At 37.6% G+C, this 23537-nt stretch overlaps 2 protein-coding genes across 4 annotated transcripts in view; one reads left to right on the top strand and one right to left on the bottom strand.

Annotated features, from left to right (window-relative positions):
* Positions 1-21775, top strand: LOC109051186 (SNF-related serine/threonine-protein kinase-like). The gene is made up of 6 exons (XM_042715204.1): positions 1-270; positions 7066-7741; positions 15119-15260; positions 17780-17992; positions 18103-18219; positions 18370-21775. The coding sequence occupies exons 2-6, from the start codon at positions 7153-7155 to the stop codon at positions 19553-19555; spliced, it is 2247 nt and encodes a 748-aa protein (XP_042571138.1). The 5' UTR covers positions 1-270; positions 7066-7152; the 3' UTR covers positions 19556-21775.
* Positions 21776-21831: 56 nt separating this feature from the next.
* Positions 21832-23537, bottom strand: part of LOC109051184 (anoctamin-10-like) — an 8570-nt gene continuing 6864 nt past the window's right edge. For all 3 annotated transcript variants that reach the window (XM_042715207.1, XM_042715206.1, XM_042715205.1), the window contains 4 exons: positions 23363-23537; positions 23133-23270; positions 22798-22914; positions 21832-22438 (listed from right to left, as the gene is read on the bottom strand). The exon at positions 23363-23537 is cut by the window's right edge and continues 17 nt beyond it. In XM_042715207.1, the coding sequence (XP_042571141.1) occupies positions 22391-22438; positions 22798-22914; positions 23133-23270; positions 23363-23537 (478 nt within the window). In that variant the 3' untranslated portion in view covers positions 21832-22390. The remainder of the gene's footprint in view (positions 22439-22797; positions 22915-23132; positions 23271-23362) is intronic.

Here is a 23537-nt window from a genome sequence, read left to right on the forward strand (position 1 = left end):
CGTCAGAGGAGGGAGAGCGCTCGAGCGCTAGAGCAGAAGTGAGCGCGCGAGCACTGCGGAGCGACGCGCGCACCACTACATGCCTTGTACTGGTCGGACAGCGGGCATCGTTTATTGATCAAAACAACAGTGAGCGGATGTTTGAAGCCGTAAAGAAGCGATTTTTTTTGTGTGTAGCCTCCAGAAAAATACTCGAGGGAAGCTAATAATATTTCCAACGGATGCTCGTTTACACATAGACGTCTGAAACGCTACGTACCACTTTATATGGTAAGTTATTATAGAATACAAATGCGTTTGGTGTATTTACTATTTGTTGAACTCAATACTGAAGTCGTCCTTAGTGATTTATATGTAGGATATCAGAAGCAGGGTTTAATTCCATTGAGTTTCATTTGAGATCGTTGAAAGCGTGCCAGAGTGTAATAGTTTGATGTTATTGTTTGTGTTATGGTTAATAATGGTGATTTTAATTATTTTAGATATGTAGTTATTGTTTTATATGTGTCGTTTCATATAGCTAGCAGGTCTTTTGCTATTAGAGAGATTGAATTATTAAAGGTGAGTTGGAAGATGTGGTTGGCAGAAAAACATTGGGTCAGAAGCTTTGCATTGTGCTGGCCTGCATTTCGGTTCTGTCTCTCCTTCACACACACACACACACACACACACACTCAGCATGGAAGTCACCCTATCCTCCTCTCTGTGTATTCCTAGCCCTTGAAACATCCAGGGGCATCTGACAGCATGGCACACAGCAGGTAAGGGTAAGAAAACAAGACAAAGAGACAGATACAAGCATAGAGAATGAGAAGGGGTCAGGTTTTTATTATTATTATTATTAATATTTTGTATTAATTTATGTACAGTAGCCTATGTCTGTTTTTGTTTTGCACAGTTTTATTGCATGTAGAGAAACTACAAATGCTGTGGTAATATGAATGTACAAAGATTTTAAAGGTCATAGAAATGCTTTAAAAATGTTTTCAGGATTTTTCACTCACAAAGAGCATTTCCTAGCTCATGAAATATTTATTTTATATTTACAATTCATTATATATTTTTAATTATGTGTAAATATTTTAATTATTTAATAAATATTTAATGAGCTAGTAAATTGTATATATTTCTGGTTCTTGAAATATTGAGAAAAAAAAGTATATTTTTATTTTTTTTAAAAAATCATGAGTTTTTTTCATTAGTGTGAGAATCCTGTAGCAATGGAAACTAAAATAAGAGAGATGCATTGCCATTGTTGAACTGAGATGTTTTATGGAAATTTAAATGGAATACTAGGTGAAATTCTCAGTAATACGATCCAAAGGATGCTGGATAAAGTCATTCGACTGTTATCTATTCGGTCTTCTATGTTCTGCATCACTGTAGATTCTTGAGTGTGTATATATAGCATGCAGCTAAAGTCCTAGACTCAGCAGTGTGTTTGTTTGTGTGCACATTCATGTGTGTGAGCATATGTGCAAGAACATGGTGTATGCTTCTGCTGGCAAACTACCAAGTTTGTGGGTTACACAGTGATTCTTTTGTGCTTGAGATTAAAAAGGAGAAGATGGATATGTGTGTGTGTGTGTGTGTGTGTGTGTGTGTGTGTGTGTGTGTGTGTGTGTGTGTCACAGTAGTGTCCTAAGACACTTCAGATCCATCACAAGACAGGCCTGAGGGAATCGGGACAAGAGGGTAGCGCAGGTCACCTAGATCAAGTTTCTCCTACATTGTAGGGACCAAATTTCTTCCAACTGGCTGTTGTTTGTCATGCTGGGCAGCAGATTTGTGTTTACAGACAAACTGCATGTCACTGGAAATTTGGGTTATGGGTTAAGTTTAAGGATTTAGTTTTAAAATTTAAAACCAAGTGGAAAGAAAGAGACAAGTAATTAAAAGAGCATATAATGAAGTCTCCACATGAGCTTTGTATCAAAATGAAACAAGCTACCTCACTGTTTACCTTCTAAGATAGCATTTTATGTCGTGAAACCTCATAAGTGATGAATTTGCAACAGTCTACAGTACATCAGCAAACAAATAGCACACTATGGACTTAACTTGCCATTTTTTTCAATTGGAGTTCGCCATTTGCATTAGCAAAGCTAAACACGATATTCTAAGCACTGTCCACAAATAACAGGTAAAATAAATGATCTTTTACAAATAATTTTCATCATAATTGTATAATAAATAAAATAATTATAAATATGTGATTTATTAAATTTTTTTTTTTTAAAGATGAACTTTTAACTTTAGTGGCTCATGGAAAGCCGTCTTGTGTGCAAAATGTAAGCTCAGTGGTCAAATGTGTCCATCTAGTCATGTTTTCATAGAAAAGTAGAACAGTGGAATGCAAAAATGTGTTTTGTGTGAATGGCCCTTGAGTATATTTAGAATAAACATTTCTTACATTGTCCTCCACCTTGAAGCTAATTGCAATGCATTCTGGGATTACCTTCTCCCAGATTTCTCACACTTCCTTTGAATTTGGACTACATTTGGTAATTTGGGAGGCAGATACTTACCTTTTTAGAACAGTCAGGAGTGTGCCCTTAATAGTTTCCCTCAGTAGGCAGCTTACTAGGATTTGCAACACTGGATCTCATTCGGCCCAGTTCACAACACCTGTGTATGCACATGAATTTGTTCTTAACCTCGTTATTCTAAATGAGCGACCATGTGACCCGAGGTTAGTCATTTGCATAAAACCCACCCAAAACATTTACATAAAAGAGCTTTACGAAGAACCTTTCATTTACTGCTTTTAGTGACTATTAGCAAACTGACACTCTCTAAAGGCCTAAATATCTATATATAAAATTTAATCTTAATGTACCATAATTATAAAGCCACCCAGAATGTTTTTTGCATATGTGTGGTGTAAATTTTTTCTTAATTTACAATACATTTTTAAAATGAAACAAAAAAAATGTCAAAAAATTATTTTAAATCATGGTTTGTTCGTGAAAATGTTTGCACGCTGATTTCAGGTAACGTATTCAGACCCACTGTCTGAACATTTGCATGTTATTTCTAGTACTATATGATTTTTACCAATAGACCTGAGGTTTAAATGTTTTACTGTTTGTGTGAGTGTACATGTTAATGCACTTCAAACAGCAGGCACACAAGCTCCCACTTTGCCACGCTGACTTCATCACCTTGAATGTTGCATGATGGGAACATGGGACGATGAGATCATATCTAAAGGCAACCCCATTATATTCTCCCCAACTCTGCATCTCTTTCACATCTCTTCACTCTGCTCGTCCATCAGCCCTCCCTCCTCCAAAAGGGAGAGAGGGATGACTCATCCTTTCACACCTCTCCCCTGGTGCCTCCTGTCAGACCGCGAGCCTCTTGACAGCCCCGCGTACGGGTTTGTGTGTTTCGTTTCGGCGTACAAATGAGTCGGGTCTGTTTTCTTGCCTTTGACACTCATGCAGAGGGTGACAAAAGACCCCAGCGTCTCAGGCAGTGGACATTTTCTCGCAGAAACGCTGAGCCTGCTGGATTCCCAACGCCTCGACGTGCAAGTTCCTCACTTGCAGGAAGGCGAGGAAATGCAGGAAGTGCCATGTCTGCATATGTTAGCATGTATGCGTCTTGTGTAACTGTGAGAGTCATCCTAAACTGCGGATGCTGGATTTCTGCCTAAGCACTATCAGGAGGAAGCACCATGTGTGCTCCCCACTCCCTTTAGGAAATACTGCCATGCTTTATAAATGATAGAGCTGAACATGGAAAGGGTGGACAGCCCTATCCTTCCTCAATATGGAGGCCAACCGGTCTTTGTTAAATCCTTGTACTGTTTTTGCACTTTCATTCTTCTTTCATCTGGCTCTGTTTTTCTTTCGGTCTCAACCACTAAATAAATACATCTCACAAAAGGCAACAAAACGTCATAGTTTTTGCTCTCCAGTGTGTCTTAGAAAAAAACTAAAACAGTGACTTAGAAACAAACTAAAACAGATCTAATTCTCTTCTGTCAAATGAATCATTCACCCAAAATTAAAAATTCAGTCATTGAAATCACCCTCATGGCATTACAAACCTCCTTTTTTTTTCTTTTGGAGAACGCAAATGGAAATTTTATGAAGAATGTTCACGCAATGAATGTCCACACAATAAAAGTTCTAATTTTTCAGTGAACTGTTCCTTTAAAAACACAACATATCATTCATACATGCAGCTTTTCTAAAATATAATGTGTATGTGGAGCGCAAATATTTGCATGTGTGAGATGTTAGCGAATAATAAAAACTTTTCATGTGTAATTTTGTTCCGATCCACCACAAAACAATCAGTCCGTCAGACAAAGGGCAGGTTATTATTAGCAGCATTGATTTCATGTTCATGCGTGTGCTTGTGTGTGAGCATGCATCATTGTAGTATTGTAGTATTATTTATGTACTATTTTAGTATTTATTAATAATTTGACTTGTCATTTTAGTTTTAGTAATTTTATATACTTGTTTTTTAAATATACTTCCATTTAGCTATTCTGTTTTTGTCACAGTACTTATTTATTTCATTTTAATTTTATTTGACTCATTTTCAGTTAGTTGCCAAGGCAGCATTTCACCTAATATTTATATCGATTTTATTTCAGTTGTATTTCGGTGAACAAAAACAGTTTTTTAGTAGTTTCGGTTTTAGTTAACAATAACATTGGCATCTTAGACGGGATCATAGCATTAGTGTACTGTTCAGCCTCAGTCATTAACTATTCAGCTCCTTTCATCAAACCACACACACACACACACACACACACACACCCTAATAATGGTATTGCATTACAGGTATTGATCTACATCATTTGTGCTACGCCTCTGTCACCCGACTCCTCTGACGCTAGGTCCCAAAATGCACTCTTCTCCTCTCACTCCCGTCTTTTTCCACTCTTCTCTTTGTATCCAATCCATTAGAGCATATCTATAAGTTTTATCAGGATTCCCTCAGTTATCTCTCTGTGAGATTATTTAATTTGATTTAATTCGATTTTTAAAAATGTTTTGGTGCAGTTTTGTTTGTTTGCTTTTGTTTATGTTTTTTGTGCTGTGGTGTCTTTAGCGGGGCGGGGGGGGGGGGGTTGTTTTGTTTGGTTGGTTGGTTTTGGTTGGATTTTGTTTTGCTTGGGTTTTAACTCATTTATGATGTTTAAAGTCCCTTAAATTCTTACATTTGCCTGTATACCAATTGTTTGAATAACATTTTTCTTAATCAAATGTTTGGAAATTGCATAATACAATGTAATTGCAAACAATTTGTCTAATACAATAGGTGACCTCAAAATTAATGTCACTGCCTGCAATCGCAGTATTGAATGTGTTTTGTCTTGTCTTATGGGTTCTGCTGAAATTGTAGTAGACAGTCATACTCGTGCATGGACATGCAGTTATTGTCACTCCCTATAAGTCTGATAATAGAGGAGTTCTCTGTTAAGTGAGAGGGTGGATTTGTTTGAATTTATTAGTAATAGCAAAGTCCTTTTAAGACAAGTTATGTCATTCGGCGGCCATCTTTGAAACGCCTCTCGGGCATGCAAGTGCAACTCCTATCTCTTTGAATGGGGAAACATAAAATTCTCCAAAATTGTTCACTAAGCTTACAATTACATTTCATATTTGAAATCAGCAAATAAATCTGAGAACAACTGTGTCATAAATGTTATTACTTTTGCTCAAATAGCGTTATAAAAAACTTATTTTTCTTGCTAGATCATCCAGTGCGCATGTGCATTCCTAAGCGCACGTCTCAGAACGCTGACTGTTTCTATAGCAACCTGGACGCTTCTAACGGCAGCTGCAGTGACACACTGACTTTACTGTTTAGCGACTGGCTCTTTCATTCAGAAGTCGAGGCTTCCTGCGATTGAGCGGCCATATTGGCCATTGCATTTTTCCCCATTCAAAACTATACGAGTGACGCGTCTTGGGTATCCTATAGTTTTTGGTAACAGTAACTACTGTACTATGAAGTAATCCCAGTGTGGCCATAATAATAATTTGCTTCTGAGACAATTGGTTAATTGGGTTTTTTTTCAAAAGATTTAAGATCAGTGTCTGGCATTCTTATAGGCAAATACCAACAGTACTTGTCTTCTCTTGAGCAAACGCATAAGATCAGTATATAAACCTGTTAGACAGCTTACCTTGTGCTCCCTCCAAACACTCGTCTTCCTCTCTTCAATAACGCTGTGAATGTGAAAGCAAGTGCAGTTTGCATCTATATCCCTCCACTTCCCACTCCATTCCTAAAAGGGTTTTCCAGCCTGATGCCTTACACAAAAACCTTTTAACATTCTATTAAGCTGTACCACACAAGTGAGAGTGCTGTTTTATGTTTGTTGGCACGTTCCTATACAGTTGCTAGGTTGTTAGGGTGTTATGGGACATTTCCAGGCTATTATTGGCTATGTTGTTGCTAAGGTATTCTCATATAGTTAGGATGTTGGTTTGAATGGTGTTTTGACTGGCAGTTGACACATTGCTATGTGGTTGCTAAGGTGTTGCTATGGGATTGCCAGAATTTTGGATGGTTGTAAGGGTGTTGCTATGTTGTTGCTACTGACTTCTGATTGGTTGTTGACATGTTGCTATGTATGATGATATGAAACTTTCCAGAATTTTTTGGAAAAGTTTGTAAAATTTTGGAATGTTTCTGAAAATTTACTGGAAATTTTCCACCCTGTCACAACCCTAGTGTAAAGAATGTTTATTTGGCAGGTTATTTATTTTATGTGGGTTGGGTTTTGATTGGTTAACATGTCGCTGTGGGGTTTCAAGGATATTATATATGTTTTCCAGGGTGTTACTATGTGATTGCTAATACTGCTGTGTGGTTGCTAGGGTTGCTAAAGGATGGTTGCAGTGGCATTGCCAGGTGCTCTGATTGGTTGACTGTATGTTGCAATGCGTTTTCAAGGATGTTGCATCACAAATTAGAACTGTTTTCCCTATACATGAGATAAAAAATCATCATAACTAATATGTGTAAGGTCTGCTGTTTACATGTGTCATTTCTTCACTGTCATTATCCCTTTTTTTTGTTTTTCCACAGGTGATGTCTCAGTAGAGCTCCAGTTTCCTTCAGCTCCCTCTGGTAAGAGGCCAGTCTTTCAACTGTACCTCCACTGCTTGATCCAAAATGGCTACAACCAAAAGTGGTTACGAGGGCAAGATAGCTGGCCTGTATGACCTAGACCGCACACTGGGCAAAGGCCATTTCGCCGTGGTCAAACTAGCCCGTCATGTATTCACAGGCCAGTTAGTAGCAGTCAAAGTCATCGACAAGACAAAGCTTGATGACTTGGCGACTGGCCACTTGCTTCAAGAAGTCCGCTGCATGAAACTCGTCCAGCACCCCAATGTAGTGCGACTGTATGAGGTCATCGATACGCAGACAAAGCTGTACCTCATCCTAGAGCTGGGCGATGGAGGTGACATGTACGATTACATCTTGCGTCATGAAGGAGGGGTGGCCGAAGACACGGCGAAAGTGCATTTTGCGCAGATCGTACGAGCAATAGCCTACTGCCATCGTCTGCACGTTGTCCACAGAGATTTGAAGCCGGAGAATGTGGTGTTCTTCAGGCAGCAGGGGACGGTGAAGCTGACAGATTTCGGCTTCAGTAACCACTTTCAGCCTGGGACCATGTTGATGACCAGCTGTGGTTCACTGGCATACTCTGCCCCAGAAATACTGCTAGGTGAAGAGTATGATGCTCCAGCAGTGGGTAAGTGGCAAAACTGTCTTGTGTTTTTTGTTTTTTTTCTGGATGTTGTTTCATTCAGCTAGTCAACCAGAATGCATTTAGAATCCCTGAAGATCACATTTGATTTCTCATTCAAATTCCCATTCATAGATTCAAAAGAGATTCTAAAGATAAGTAGTTTCAAAGATTTGTAGCTTTTAAGATTTCAATTTCAAAGATTGAAAGTTTCTCTTCTATCTGTATGTTTCCAAGTGTGTCATTTTATTCAGTCAATCAGACTTCAGTAGATTCTGTCCTTTCGGACTCTTAATTTACATGCAGCGCTGTCAAACTAATCCATCAAGGGATTAAATCGTGGAGGGCACAGGCCTGTACATCAAACTCTGTGTCTGTGTCCCAAGAACACAGGGACGCTTCGCTCTCCTCTCACAGATGATCCTCCCCTCTCCCCACGTGCCTCTTCTGGGTTTAATCACTGTTTTGCCAAGCGGAAATCTTCTACTGAATAAACAGCACATCTGTGCTCTAGCAGGGGTCAAGCTAGGAGATTTGTGTCAGGTCAGAACTACACATGAGTCAATTGACTGCATTCAGAATCCCTGCAGCAAATTGGCACAAGAGCCAAATTCTCAATGAATATCCAGAAAAGTAAGGGTAGTGAAATGGATTCCAAACAATATTTACTTTTGACATTGACAAAGAACATTAAAAACCCATATCATCTGACCACAGTGATGTATAGAATGTTTTTGCTGTCTGCTGTACATTTTTCTGTTGTGTCAGGCAGTGCTTTGGTCTGGGATTTTCTTGTACAGTATGTGCTTTTATGTTGTGTCTTTGAAAATTGTTTGGAGGATGAATGTGGCTAGACGTGAACTCACGTTCCTTCTATCCATCATCCGTTCCATTGTTCAGACCCAGTCACCTTATTAAGCTCTAGAGACTCATTGTATGGCAAAGAGAGGAGGAGAAATGAAAAGAAAGCAGATTTAGAGAGAGAGAGAGATGGGTATGGAGAGAGAGACAGATTCAATGAGAGAGAGACTGAGGCAAGCAGAGAGACAGACTTTAGTTTAGAGAACAGTAACATTGACTCAGACAGGAGGATGAAGAGTAACAGGACCGACAACAAATTGTTCTGTCTCTCTTACTCTTTCTTGTTACTTGTCTTGATCCAGTTCAATAGAGCTTTCTAGAGCACAGATGTGAGCTGAGTGTAGACTTTGAACTACAGTATGTACTGTTCCATTTTACTTCTCTGAGATTCTAAGATTCAAAAAATTCTTAAGATTATTTGGTTCTGAAGATTCTAGAATGCCAATGATTCCAAGATTCCAAACATTCCAATATTCCAAACAATCTTTAGAATTGCAACATTGTAAAGATTCCAAGATTACAAAATTATGAAAATTCAGTTTCAAATAATTAATTATGTATAGATTCACAGATCCTGAAGATTCTAATGATTTAAAAGACTTTAATAATTTGAAGATTCATTGTTTTAAAATAGATTTAAAGATTCTAAAGATTACAAAAATGTATGGTTTCAAAGATTCAAAGATGTTAAGATTCCAAAGATTTATAAATAAATACATGCTTTCTGCAATTTTTTGAGATTCTAATTATTCCATAGCTTTTACATGCTTCATAGATTTAACATAGATTCAGAGATTGAGATTCTAAAGATTCATAGTTTTCAAAGATTCACAGGTTTTAAAATTCCAAAGGCTGAAAGATACATACAGTAGTTTCAATAGATTCATGGATTAAAATATTAGATACACAGGTCTAAAGATTCTCATCTAAATATTCTAAAGCTTCATAGATTTAGAATAGATTCTGTAAGGATTCATAGTTTGACAGATTCATAGTTTCAAAATTTAATAGATTCATAGATTTACATATTTATAGATTCACAGATTCAGAAGGTTCTAAAGATTTATAGATTCAAAATAGATTGAAAGATTCTAGAGATATATAGTTGTAATGATTCATAGATTATGAGATTCCAGTAGATTGAAAGATGAAAGATAGTTTCAAAGATTCTAAAGATAATTTCATAGATTTTAAATGGATTCAAAGATTCTGAAGATTCATAGTTTCAAACAAATGACTAATTGACTATTCCGTCTTGGAGAAACTTGGAATAATTAGGCCGGTTTTGGGTTTCCCTGACCTTGATCTGATGTGTTTCTTAGGGTGCATTTATATAGCTCAAGTCCTTGTATTCAAAAATAGTTGGAGTGCAACAGAATAGAACAGAACATAGGGATCTAGGGATGTGTTTTGCAAGTTGGACTATTTTTAGCTTGACACACTGTCTTAAAAACGCAACACTCATGACAAACGATGAAAAAATGTCATGAAGCCGGAGACTCAGTGTATGACAAGGTGAAGAGCCAGAGAGAGAGACAGACTTTAGAGGACACTTAAGCTTCACATTGTGACACAGACAGGAGGATGAAGACTAACAGGACTGACATTGAACCTGTCTGTCTCTCTTGCTGTCTTTCTCTCGTTCCAGTTCACTAGGGATTTCTAGAGCACAGATGTGTGCTGAGCTGCCATGTGTACCCTTCCGCTCCTCTGCTCTGACATTATTAAAATCATATTTGTATGATATTTTCTGCCAGAGTGTCATGTGACGGTGGGACAGTAATTCTCACTGAGGCTGCATGTGCCAGGATTAGATCGGCACAAACTGGGTCAGTCTCTGCCGAGACCCAGCAAGGCGTGCAAAGGAGGCTATACTCACACACACACGCTAGGATGCTAGAAGCGTGTGAACCTGAGGGCTTGTCTCACCTCTCTCCAAGCGAAATCTACCCATTGTAGAACTAGAGCAGATAAGGGCTGAGTAGTCATGCTTTATAAATGTTTAACTTACTGGGCCAGGCAGAATGAACAGTAAACACGCATATAAACACAATGGAGAAGCTTTCCTATAGCTGTAGTTTAACAGTTAGCATATTAAACCGAATATTCAGGTGACACAGGCTCATCTCACTCACAATGGTTCCTGACTCCATATAATTCATGGTTTTTGAAGATGAGAGCATGTCTCACAACCTGCCCATGTTAGCATCTGGCTAATTTAGCTAGCTTCTACCACGTTCACAGGTGCATTTACGGTAAAATACTGTAGAATTGGACGCATATCCTTTGTAGGGCTACACAATTAATCAAAATAAATCACAGCACTAAGCTATAGCGTAATTTTGGTTTCAAGTGCAAAAAATATATGCGCAGCATGTTTCAGAGTGAACTCATGATCTGCCGTGTATAGTGTCTTGGTTCACAGTAAATGCTGCTTCACATAAACTTAAGATCCATCTGCTTTACAGTAAATCCCTTATAGTGTGCATTTGGGAGCATAACATGTAGCAACCATCTTCCTAAACTAGCTGAAGCAAATGAGAAATACTTATAAACTGGCTTTGGATGTTGTCAACAAACGAGAAGCTTCAAGGTCTCCCTGCGGTTTTTCAGTCAAAATAAAAGCTTGATGGTTTAATGTTCGAAAATTAAGAAATTCATAAGAAAGAGGTAAATAATAGTATTGTATTTATTTATATGTTGCAGTGTAAAATAAAACTGTTGTCATAAAGTAATATAATAATTAAAATTATAATTTATTTTAAAAAATTATTTTCATTTTAAAGTGATATATAAAAGCAAAAAAGAATATCAATATTCATAATAAATTAATAATAATAATAGGTCTATGTCTTTGACATCAATGACAACTCCCTTTTGATACTTTATTTTCTATTATAAAATACAATTTAGCTAACTAACAATATAAATGTGCACTTCATAGTATTCTTTGTTGTTTATTTGCATTTTAAAGAATTGTTGTACTTGAAGTGCCTAATTACATTTTATTAGCACCAAAAATAAAGACCTAATAACATACAGTAACAGCTCTGGATGTGTTTGATTGTGCAGTGGTTTGTGTTTTATGTGCTGGTCTGTTCAATCCAGCATCAGCACAGCAGTGCCCATCGGCTGACTCTGTTGCCCGCTGCCTAGTTGATTAATCAGCTCCTGAAGTTTGCTGGGCACAGGCTGGCATATGAAACCTCATCTGGAAAGCTTTCTTGTCTAGCAGTTCTAGGTCAAGCTGATGCCATTAACCCTAGTAGCAGGAGAGAGAGATGGGAAGAGTAGAACACCTTTCTGGGAAGCTAATATCTATAGTTTAAACTTGAAAAGAAAAGAAAAGGGTCTGTTTTCACTGTATGTGCATGTGCAATATATATATATATATATATATATATATATATATATATATATTTTTTTTTTTTTTTTTTTTTTTTTTTTTTTTTTGCCTGAGCCTGTCTATGTTTGTGCTCGGCTGAATATTCATTAGCTCAGTGAGAGGTTTTATCCATAGTCAGTAATCAGCTGCTCGGCTCTAATCCACTCACAAGAGTTCAGTCACTCAGCGCCAGCTCTCTCTCTCTCTCTCTCTCTGTAAGCTGTAATTGCCACTCAATGCAACACACAACATTTAAATACATACGGGTTTTGTAGGTACCAAATGTCTTCGCATTTTCATGAGGAAAATGGCTTGTTATATATATATACTAAATAAAATAAAGAATGTACTGTATGTATGAGTTATTTCTCTATAAACTAAAGAATCTCTATCTCTCTGTAAAAAAACAATAGAAACTCAATGGGGTCATCACAACATTTAAATACCCCCAGGACTACCAAAATCTCTCTATCATCTTTCATGAGGTACCAAAATCATGATTTTCATGAGGAAAATGGCTTGTTATATATATATACTAAATAAAATAAAGAATGTACTGTATGTATGAGGGTTAGGTTTAGGGTAAGGACTAGAAAATATCTCTATCTCTTTGTAAAAACAATAGAAATCAATGGAAAATCATCACCAAGACTGATATACACCCCCACCCCCCCAATCTCTCTCTCCATCTCTATCTTGTGTGTGTGAAGCAGCTCAGTGTCATCAGGATTCAGGTTGCTGATCAGAGATGTTCTGAGATAGATAAGCTGGGAAAGACTGACTCAGTGACATCTCACAAACTCACACACACACTTAACTGATAGCACACACCTTCTCCAACATGCAGTCCTACTCTGCATTAAAGTTGTTTATAATGTTAAAGATTTATTTTTCAAAAAATACTGTTCTTTTGTTCCTTGGTAGCCTTCTTTCAGTTCGTTGGTTGCCTTCAATGTGTATAATGTGTTTTGTGTAAACTACAGTCACATGGGACTCACACACAAGAGGTGTGCTAATCTTAAAACTGTGCTCATGCTTGCTCTGAGGCTCTAAGAGTTGTCTTGCTGTGACTTATTTTATTTTAACAAGATGGAACAAGATAAGAAAAACTTACAATAACTCATTATTTCTGCCACCTCCACACATAACATTATTTGTCAAGGCAGATGTAACCTCAAACCTAAGAAACAACTGCATAACTTATATTTGTGATGAATAAATGCTAAAGTTTAATGTTTAATTGAGAGAACATGTTGAGTACTAAAATTAACTGTAAATTTTTGTTATAACATGAATGCACTTATTTTAATATGGATATCATGATTTTTATGCAGTTTAAACCATTAAATAACATGCTGCATGTATGCTTGTGCCAGTGCGAGACATGTAGTGCTCGTGTCTGTCTGTCTGTATCTGTGGAGGAACACGCAGTACAGAATGCAGAAGAGAGGGCTTATTGTTAGAGCAGTTAAAGACACTGTTTGGACAATGCTGTCTCTCTGGACTGTCTCTCACCCTGATCCTTTGCTCTGATTCATGCTCTTTCACACAGAATTTATACTCTCTCTCACACACACACACACATACTGAAACCAGCATGTCAAATTTGATGCTGTTGTTTAAATGGAAAAACGTACAGCAGAATGAATTTACTTTAAAGGCATTTTTGGGTGAATTACTTTTTTTAATACTATAAATTATTATTATTTAAAAGATACATAATGTAATATATAATTTAAAGTTAATAATGTTTTAATTTTAAGGAGTGTAGTTATTGTTATTATTATTATTACTTATTATTGATAATAATAATAAATGTAACGTTACTGGTGTAACAGCATTTCGTTTTATTAGTTTTGATGATGATGATGATGATGATGATGAAGTAATCAAGGTGGGTCATAGGTGATCCAAGATAGGGTTAATAAAATCAAACCATTAAAAAAAAAAAAAAAAATAAGTGTAAATTAGAAAAAAAAATATACATTTTATTTTAGATTGAAGCACTAAAATAACAACCTAAATAAACTAATTTCAGGGGGATCTAATGTTTGCATTCATCCTCTGAAATTTTTGTAAACGCCAAAATGGAACTCCAAGAATATCACAGCCATATTTAACTGCTGGTCAGGTCAGCGCACTAGACCAAAACTATGAATGAGCACATTCTCAGTACTCTTTCAGTACAGGTTAAATGAAATGTTATGAATATGAATTAAGTGATCTAACTGAGAAAATCTAAACTGATCCTACTATTTTAAAATCATCTCACTTAAAAGAGCAAAGCCTAGACCTCTCACCCATATTTGTAAGTTGTTGATGTTGTTGTTTTTTTCACATGCTCTATTCATGGCACACTGCTGAAAAAAAATTAAAGAGGATGCTTGTTTTCTTGGAACACCACTGTGGAAAAGTATGCCACTAAAGCAAACACATCACTTGTGGGACTTACACGCCCCCTCTCTTACTTTTCTCTCTTTTTCTTTTCCTTTTCACTCTGGTCTTGGTTCATGATGTTCTGTAAGACTTCCTGGGATCTTTGGTTGACACAGAGTTGGATGGAGAAACAGTTTTAAGGGACATTCCGGTCAGAAACATATGGGACCCATAGGCATAGCGATTGGCGATTAATGATTGGTTAAGTTAAGAGTTAATTATTGTCTGCGGACATACATTGACTCTGAAAAGGTTAAGGCTGGTTTTATTTGCGTTTTAGTTTTGCTTAACGTCTCTTCGTGTATTGTTTGGTTTTGATAGTGTGAGCGTGTGTCACATGAGGACTTCTGTGTTGGATAAAAACCCTTGACATGTTTCTTCCCCTTTTTTTGCACAAATCCCAGTACACTTCTCTCTAGGGGTGTAAATATTTACTCTGACAACACTTTGATTTGGTTATTATTGCATCTTGAAATCATATGATAATGTGATGGTTTAAAAAAAAAAGTATGCTGACAGCACTAATTTGAATTTGAGGGATTTTTTATATATAAAGACCTACTTAGTCTATGTATACTATATACTATATATATATTTATTTATTTATTTTTTCATTTAAAATTAATTTTTGCAATATTTTATACAAACTAATGTTTAAACTAAGAAATATTTTAGATAAAGTCTGTTATTGTGTCTTTCAGATATCTGGTCACTGGGTGTGATCCTCTATATGCTAGTTTGTGGACACCCACCCTTTCAAGAGGCCAATGACAGTGAGACCCTCATCATGATCATGGACTGTCGCTACAATGTGCCAAACCACATCTCTCTAGAATGCAAAGAGTACGTATCTAAGCTTTGATTTTCCTCAGACACACACCCAACTAAGAAACAGATTTCTCAGATTTAATCCAGAAGGCTGGAGGTTATTGTGTATTTATGCAATGCAATGCAAAAATAATTAAATAATTAAATAAAAAACCCTCTTTATCAGTATTTTTGTCTTTTTTTTTACTTGAAGCAAAATTGCATTAAATATTAAGACTTGTTTTTCGACAACATGGGCTTTATTAGTTCATTTTTCTTACTCCATTGGCATTTGATATTTTCTTCTTTAAAGCATAAACCTCATTACATTTATGCATAAAACAAGAAAAAATATTTGGGGTATGAATATAATTTAAGATGTATTCTGTGGAAACAAGTAATTATATATTATCTTATGCAATTTTGCTTCTGACAAATTAAACTTGTTTTAATATTTTCACTGGAAAATATATTTTTGCATTGTGTTGAAATCTAAATAGTCTTCTCTTCGCCATGATAGTAGCTGGCCATTATGTAACAAGTTTTATTAAATCTGCTTAGTGTTTTCTTCAGAGTCAGCAGATGTCATGTATCAATAGTCTTTTCTTTCCATGCTGGTGCTGTCGAGTTCACTATTTCTGGACAGCAATATTACCAAGGACATGACCCTGGTAAAACCCTTTTCACAAAGATCTTGCATGCTGATCTGATGCATGCCCACAAAAACATGCTTGAATAAATAGACTAGTTTATAAGATGTCCTTGACAGCTGTGTGCCATTGGAACATAGTGTTTTGTTGTTGTTGTTTTTTTCTGTCTGAGAACTGGCACGATGTAGTCTCTCAAGGTCTCTCAAACACCACATCCTTGCACTCCAGTTTGTACCACTTTCACGCCAAACTTCATACATACGTGTAGACCGGAGTTCATCTGAACATACTGTACTTTATCTGTTTACACCTGCTTGCACCAGCCAATCACAGGATGTGGCTCTCTAAATCATGCTTAAGCAAGCCAACCAGGCTTCTGTTTGAATGAGCAAATGTTCTTGGAGTTTAGATTTAGGAGCAAGTTATGACAGACACACAGAATTTCCATCCTTGGACCAGGTGATTGAAAGTAACAGGTCAAGACGACTCCCTAATTTCTTTTTCATAAGGGCTTTAACTAGATTTTCCAGCTCAATTAGATGCACTTCACTTCTTAACTAAGCTTTAGTATATTATTTGATTCATAACATTGTAATGCTCTAATGAAGGGTTGGGCATGATTTGGAATTTGGATTTGAATTGAAATTAATTCACACAAATGCTTTGCAACAATACATAATTACATGATTAACTGTTGACTAATTATGACTATTAATTCCCTTATATAGAAAACTTTTGTACTCAGATGATGAGATTTATTTCTCTAAACTTTGTTCAGTGTTTTATAATAGATTTTACCTTTAAGAACCACAAAATGTATTAAATATTAAATATCTAAATGGTGCACAAGCCTGCTTTAAATTGTGTTCACTGCAGCTCGATAGTGACCAGATTTTTACACAAGGCTGCCTTTTGTCGGAGTGAAGTTATTTTTAAGTGGGTTTATTCCAGGCTATTTGTAGTCAGAACATCCCCAAAGCAACAGCTCTCAGGCTAGAGTTTAGGTCTGAATCAGTCAATTGTGCAAGACTGTGTGTACAAGTGTGTGTTAGACATCTGGGCTTGGCTGCACAGCCAAACATAATGACTGGGTCACATGATCTTCACCACAATCAGAAGCTTCCTTTAATGGGAAGGGTTTTCTTAGAGGAGAACACTTGTGTCTTCAGGCATACTTTCATCTTGCTGTTCATGTGTAGTTCGCTTTTTTCCCCCACCCATGGCTATTTAAGGTCTTGAGGTTAAACACACCAAGAGACTCTGCTGATGTTCAAGGGCAAAGGAGCATGTAGGATTATAAACACAAACACTCAGAGAACTAAAAAACACACTTCCAAAGGGAAAACATCTTCCCCTGCTGGTCATCTATGTGACATGCACGGTTCAGAAATGTGTACCAGTACCGCAGTGAAATAAAACACTCAAATGCCTTGAATAAACAAGCTGGGTGCAGGCATTCACACATACACATGCAAGCTTGGATTGTAAGAGTTCCAACCAATTTCGTATTCTTTCCATTCGCCTCACTGAAGCAACAATTCTCTACAGGTGCTCATGAATATTAATCAGCAGAAAGATAAGCACTTCCTTTGCATTCCGTCTCCTCTGACGGCAAGATGCGCCTGTGCAATCATCGCCTGTCAGCTAGGCAGAGAATATTTATTAAGATTGCTAGAAAAGGAAAGTATGAAAATTGCAAGTAGAGTGAGACTGAAATTAAGTGAGATGGAGTCAAGAGTGATGAAGGGTGACAAAATCAAGCCTGTTTGAGAAGATGGGATTTTTCTTTTTTCTTTTTCCCCTGACAGAAGGTCATGTCTGTTGTTCTCATTCTGCTCTGGTAAAAAAAAAAAAGAATAACAATCTCTCATCATTCTCTTGCTCTTATTTTCCTTTTTTCCTCAGTTTGATTTCACAAATGCTGCAGAGGGATCCTGCTAAACGGGCATCTCTCACAGAGATAGAGAGTCACCCTTGGTTGCAGGGTGTTGACCCTTCGCCTGCCGGGTACACAGCTGCCCCACTTACCTCCCACCGCAGCTTGTTACCTGAGGAGCACGAGTTCATACTGCAGGCCATGACCAGTGGCTGCATTGCTGACCGAGATGCCATCCAGGAGTGAGTATTTCTTTATTCTTCTTAGATATTTTCTTTTGGTCTCAGAATAGCCTGGCCTCTTCAGAGTTGCATTATGTAAGTTAATAATACAAATGTGTATTTTGTGATAGAGCACTGGAGGCTGACAAATATAACCACATCACAGCTACGTACTACTTGCTGGGAGAACGACTCCTTCGAGAAAAACAAGAGCAGCCAAGTCTCTCTCCTGAACAAAGACATTCACAGTAAGTTCCTGTAATCTTAAAAATATATATCATTTTGGATCTGAAGGTATTTTATCCTTTTATGTGGTAGAATTAATCTTACCACATAACCCTTGGTACATAAAGGTTCCTAATACATTGTACTGAGTATTGTTATTGGCTACATTACAGGAGACCCATGTCAGAACCACTGGACTTGGTAAGCCAAGTGCCCCGGACTGATACACTAAAAGGAACACCTCTAGGTCCCTTAGCACCTCTCGGTTCTCTGTCTTCCGGCTATGTACGACGTGGTGTGAGTGAGTCTGGGGACTTGCTTGCTCCCAAACCCAACCGTCATGATAACTCCTTCAGTGACTTTTGCAGCACGGCTCCATGCTTGAGCCTCAGTCTGCACCCTCTACCTCCGGACCAACCTACTGTCAAGAGCCTTGGAGCCTTACAGCAGATCTGCGAGGAAGAAGAGGACGAGGATGATGAAAACGAGCAGAACAGGGATGAGGTGAAGCTTGAGGTGGCACCAGGTAAATTGGATCCTCTTCCTTCAACAGATCTCCCCTTAAAACCTTCTAGAACATCTTTGCAATCAGAGACTCAGAAGAGAACAGAGAGGCCGTCTTGTAAATTGATGAGAAACTGTGAAACTCTGGCTGAGGAGGCGGAACTTGAGGAAGGGTCGGAAATCACAGAAGAGCAGAAGAAGCCTTTGGATTCAGTGTCTAACATCACTTCTGGCACCATGGAACACCAAGTACAGATGCCCCCAAACACTGAAGCCCATGTGGAAGGGTTAAACCACACAGAGCAACCAGGAAGAGGAAAGGACAAGAGTCTTGTCACCCACCCTAGCTTGTCTTTAGTTGACCAAGAAGGAGAACAGATTCAAGGTCCAAATATAGATGGACCTCCACCACCTCCCAGACTGGATGTTGTACAGTGCTGCTGGGGACAGCGTGAACCTTCAAAGGACACTCTAGAAAACAACAATAACACCCTAGCCAAATCTCGACTGCTTGAAGGTGGGATAGTGTCAACTGCTTGTGAATCCCCAAGGCCCCTGCCAAGGAACCACTGTGTGGACCTGGGTCCTGATGGGGTGGAGATGCGTAAGACTGTGGGTGAAGTTGAAAAACCTGAGGAGGTACAACCTAAACCTCAGAAAGGCCTCCAGGGAACCAGGGACACAAATATTGACCCTGCTATCCGAGCTGATCCCAGCAAGGTTAAGAACGTAAACTTGCGAGAATGTCTGCTGCAGTTCCCACTCTGTGAGAAAGCCTTGTCCTTCAACATTCAGCCCACCTCTAAAGAGAAGCTTCTCCCATTTGCACAGTACAACTGCTGCCATGTGTTGTAGAGGTTGTAATCCAAGATCAAGGAAGAAACTGATATCAACAGAAACCCTCCAACCTCTACAACCCTGCACCTCTCTGGAGTTGTTCAAACAATAAAAGAAAAAGTGTGTTCTCACCTCATACTGTAACCTCAGAGGTGCTTTTCCACACAATCTACTTATTGTATATCTTTATTTTCTTTCCCCACCCAGCATTCCTTGCTGCTTTCCTGTATAACAGTTAACCTCTTGGCAATGCTGCGTATATGAACACCTGTATCTACTGACACTGCTCACTATATTCTGTGCTATCTCAGAGACTTTTATTAGAAATAGCGTATGTCTTGCTAGAGTAGGAGCTTTAATTCACTTCACTTGTCATTTTGCACTGTAATATCTTTACCACAAAGAAGAGTTCCACCAAGTTTAGTTGTATCTCTAAGCGACTGGGTGAAGACCATGCTTCAGAACAACACATAGGAAGCCAACACAAAAACAGATGATAAATAATCACAACAGTGGATGTTTAGACTCAAGAACTAGCCGTTCAGTCGGTGTAGTAGTCCTGAAGTTTTTTGTTTTCATTTGGTTTGTTTTTGCAGGCAGCTGTGAGGCAATTGTCTTTACTCTGAACTTTTAAGAAGTTGCATGCTGTGGCATTGTTGAAGTTGTTCCCACACCACTGTCTAATGCAAGCATGTTTGCTAGCATCTTTACCCTCTGGCAGTGGGGCAGGAAGCAGAACATCTCGCCACATTGATACAAGGACAGTTTGGGAGCATGGTTATGAGAGCATGCTAAATCAGAACAGCTTAGCGTAGCATTAGCATTTTGTGAGCAGGGGACTGATCAAGGAAAGATGCTAAGTATATCTGTGATATATTTTCAAAAAAAACTAGAAGAGGGATCAAACAGAGATTATTCTGAGAGGTTATGACAAGAGACTTTTTGTGAAATGGACATTATATTACACAAAACAGAAGACTGGTCTTCCTGGAGCTATATTTTAGAGTTTGTTTTAAAACTGCTAATTCTTTTAATATGAATGAATATTATGAAGCGTTTATCAAGTATTAGAGAGTTATCAAGGGTTTTTTGGAAAGATGGTGACAAAGACATTTTTTCTTTTTTTTGGTACATGAGATATGATAGGGTGATTTATTACATAACATTCATTTTTTTTCATCATCTGATCTGGGTGCGTCTTTAACATACATTGTAAGGGGATAAGCTGTTTGAAATATCCAGTCATGTACAGTGTATATAATCTTTTGGACATATTATGCTATTGGTATGATGTTGTATGTTGACCCTTGCACCATATACATACCAAGCATTTTAACCTTCCATTTTAGATCTTATTCAGTGTACGTAGCAGTTTGATGTCACTAGTTGACTGACAAAAAGGTCATATAGTTTATTGTGTCATAGTTGTAAATACATTTGAAGAGTTGTATGCTAATGTAATACGAAATAGCATAGCTGAGTCTAGCTTAAAATGTACATTGAAAAAATCCAGCCTTCGTATGTTGCAATGGTATGAGTGAAGCTAGCGGTTACTGTTGTTTCTACCTTCTAAACAGCCTAAACACATCTCAAACATTTAGATAGCAAATGTGACTGTGGTTACTGTTACTTTGGTACTCTAAAGGACATCAAAGCAATATAGTCACTTCACATGTTCGTAAGTTTCTGCGCACCTGTCACCGGTGAATTAAATGTTTGGGGGTTTTTTTTGGTCACATGTAAACAATGAAAGTGCAAATGTCAAATACACTTATTTTTGTTGCAATATCATGGACCACAGATAAGCTTGACCAAATGCACAAGAATGCACAATAATGTAAGCAGTGCTTTGGGGAGAGATAGCAAGAAATATAAGCCTATATAGACAAATTACATCTCCATAAATTCTGAAATTTGAATTTTCATTCCCATACTATGTTTAATCAAGGAACAGCAATCCTGACCTGGGATGATTTGTAAGTACAACCTTCTGGACCAATCAGAGGGCAGAATGATATAAAGCTAGACATGCACTATATTTTCATAATCAGCATTTTATTTTCTTCATATTTTGAAGTTTCTCATTTGACGTGGGTCTCCATCCTTCAAACATCTGTAATCGCTTTACAGCGAAAGTTGGATTTGGGTTTGTCTATAGTCCCATTGACCCTTACTAAAACTATTACTCAATGAGATTAATTTATTTTTATATTTATTTATTAAAACTGATTGAACTGCCTCTTGTGTTTTTTTTTCTTCTTTTTTTTAATAATTAGTGCACAACTCCACAGTGATCTTCGTGTATAGTTATTTATTGTATGATGTGGTTTTCTCAGTTTCTTCAAGCCCACTTACATCACTAAATGTTTACATAACATATTCAGTGAAGCAAGCATTGGGTATAGTTATTTATACCAGCGAACTCAGCCGTAATAATACACTCACTTTTGATGAAATGTAAAAAGGCAAAGGTTAAAATCAGCACAATATATTAACAAAAAATCAAGTATAAACAATACAACATCAAGAAAAAAATTGAAATGAGCTATTCCATAGTGATTGTGGTAAACTTTTGTTTTAAAATCATTAATACAGCACAATATGTCTCCCAAGTTTACCCACTATCATAATATTATCTTTCTTGACCTTACTAATCTCTTTTCAGTAGTTTTCAGAAAGGTACCATGGATGCAAACAATTATTAACTCGGGCTTAAAAACCCTGTAAACTGTAGAAGCTATCTTTGGTACACTGAGCCATATGGTACATTGGCAAGCTAAATATGACTTTATAGCCAAGTGCCTCCCTTCTTGTGGTTGTCTCTATGGAAATAGTCTTTGGTCACTCTTCCATTTAGGCCTTCGAAGGGAGTTTATCATCCACACTAGAGCGCATGATCCTCTGTGAGACAGAAAACTGTATTTAATGACATTTCCGGTTATGTAAACAGTCAATAACATACATTAGATTTAAAATAATTTGTTGGTTATTCACATGATGACTTTAGTCCTTGATAAGCCAAGAGAAACAGGATTAAATTCCGTAATAAAGTAATAAAAACAAATTACATTCTGCCAGCATTATTATCAAAGTTGGAAAATAGCTCAAAATGACAGGCCAATCCTTTATGGCTAACTATATGCTAACAGCTAAATCTAGCATAATGGTTACTGCAACACTTTTTTCTCACCTTTGTATATAAATAAACAAAATACTAGCATGCTAAAATGCTAACAGTTAACATTAGTAGATAAAGTTACCTGTTTCTTAAGTGCTTGCATGGAGTGATACTCAATTTGTTCTCTCTTGATTCGGACCCAGTCCGGTTCATCAGGGATCATGAAGGCCAAAATCATCTTCACCATGATCAGGACATGCTAGAGGACCCAACCCAGCATTAAAAAAAGTACCTTTTTCAGAACAGCTTAGCATTAGCATTTTGTGAGCATGGGGAGCCGTATGCTGATATTATCTGTTACACAAAAGGCAAATCTTAACTTTTTTTGTCACAAATTAAGCATGTGGTCACTTTTTTCATTTTTGGACAGACTATGCCTTCGGCTTTTTTCACGACTGTGCCAAAATCTTCTCTAACCTCCACAATGACGGCAATGACGAGAACTTTGCTGCTGCTGAGACCGGCGTCCTCTGTGAGTTCCTTCACATGTGGGGACAGAAGCAGCAGCCAACAGTTAGACATGACCGAGATGAAACTCAGCACCTCAAATGCCGGCTATAAAAAAACACAAAGACACACATTAGAACTCACAGTATCATAAAGCATTTAAAACATCCATATATATACAGTACAAATCACAGTCTGACCTGCCAAACGCCCATGTTGGCCACAGGGGCAGAAAAGGGCTTGTTGAAGAGCTTGCAGAGCTTGTAGGCATCTGTGCGGATCTCTGTGAGGTTGTTGAGCAGTAACAGAGGCGCAGTGAGAGGATAGACACAAGAGAAGAGACTCAAGTAGCCAAACTGAACCAGAAGCTCGATG

Source organism: Cyprinus carpio, chromosome A25, assembly GCF_018340385.1.
Source record: "Cyprinus carpio isolate SPL01 chromosome A25, ASM1834038v1, whole genome shotgun sequence".
NCBI classification, from domain to species: domain Eukaryota; kingdom Metazoa; phylum Chordata; class Actinopteri; order Cypriniformes; family Cyprinidae; genus Cyprinus; species Cyprinus carpio.

What these genes read in the sequence shown, in the direction of transcription:
- LOC109051186 (XM_042715204.1), top strand. Translation starts at nt 7,153, where the DNA reads ATGGCTACAACCAAAAGTGGTTACGAGGGCAAGATAGCTGGCCTGTAT. An exon ending in GTATGATGCTCCAGCAGTGG is followed by an intron (nt 7,742 to 15,118) that starts GTAAGTGGCAAA and finishes TGTGTCTTTCAG; the next exon opens with ATATCTGGTCACTGGGTGTG. An exon ending in GACCGAGATGCCATCCAGGA is followed by an intron (nt 17,993 to 18,102) that starts GTGAGTATTTCT and finishes ATTTTGTGATAG; the next exon opens with AGCACTGGAGGCTGACAAAT.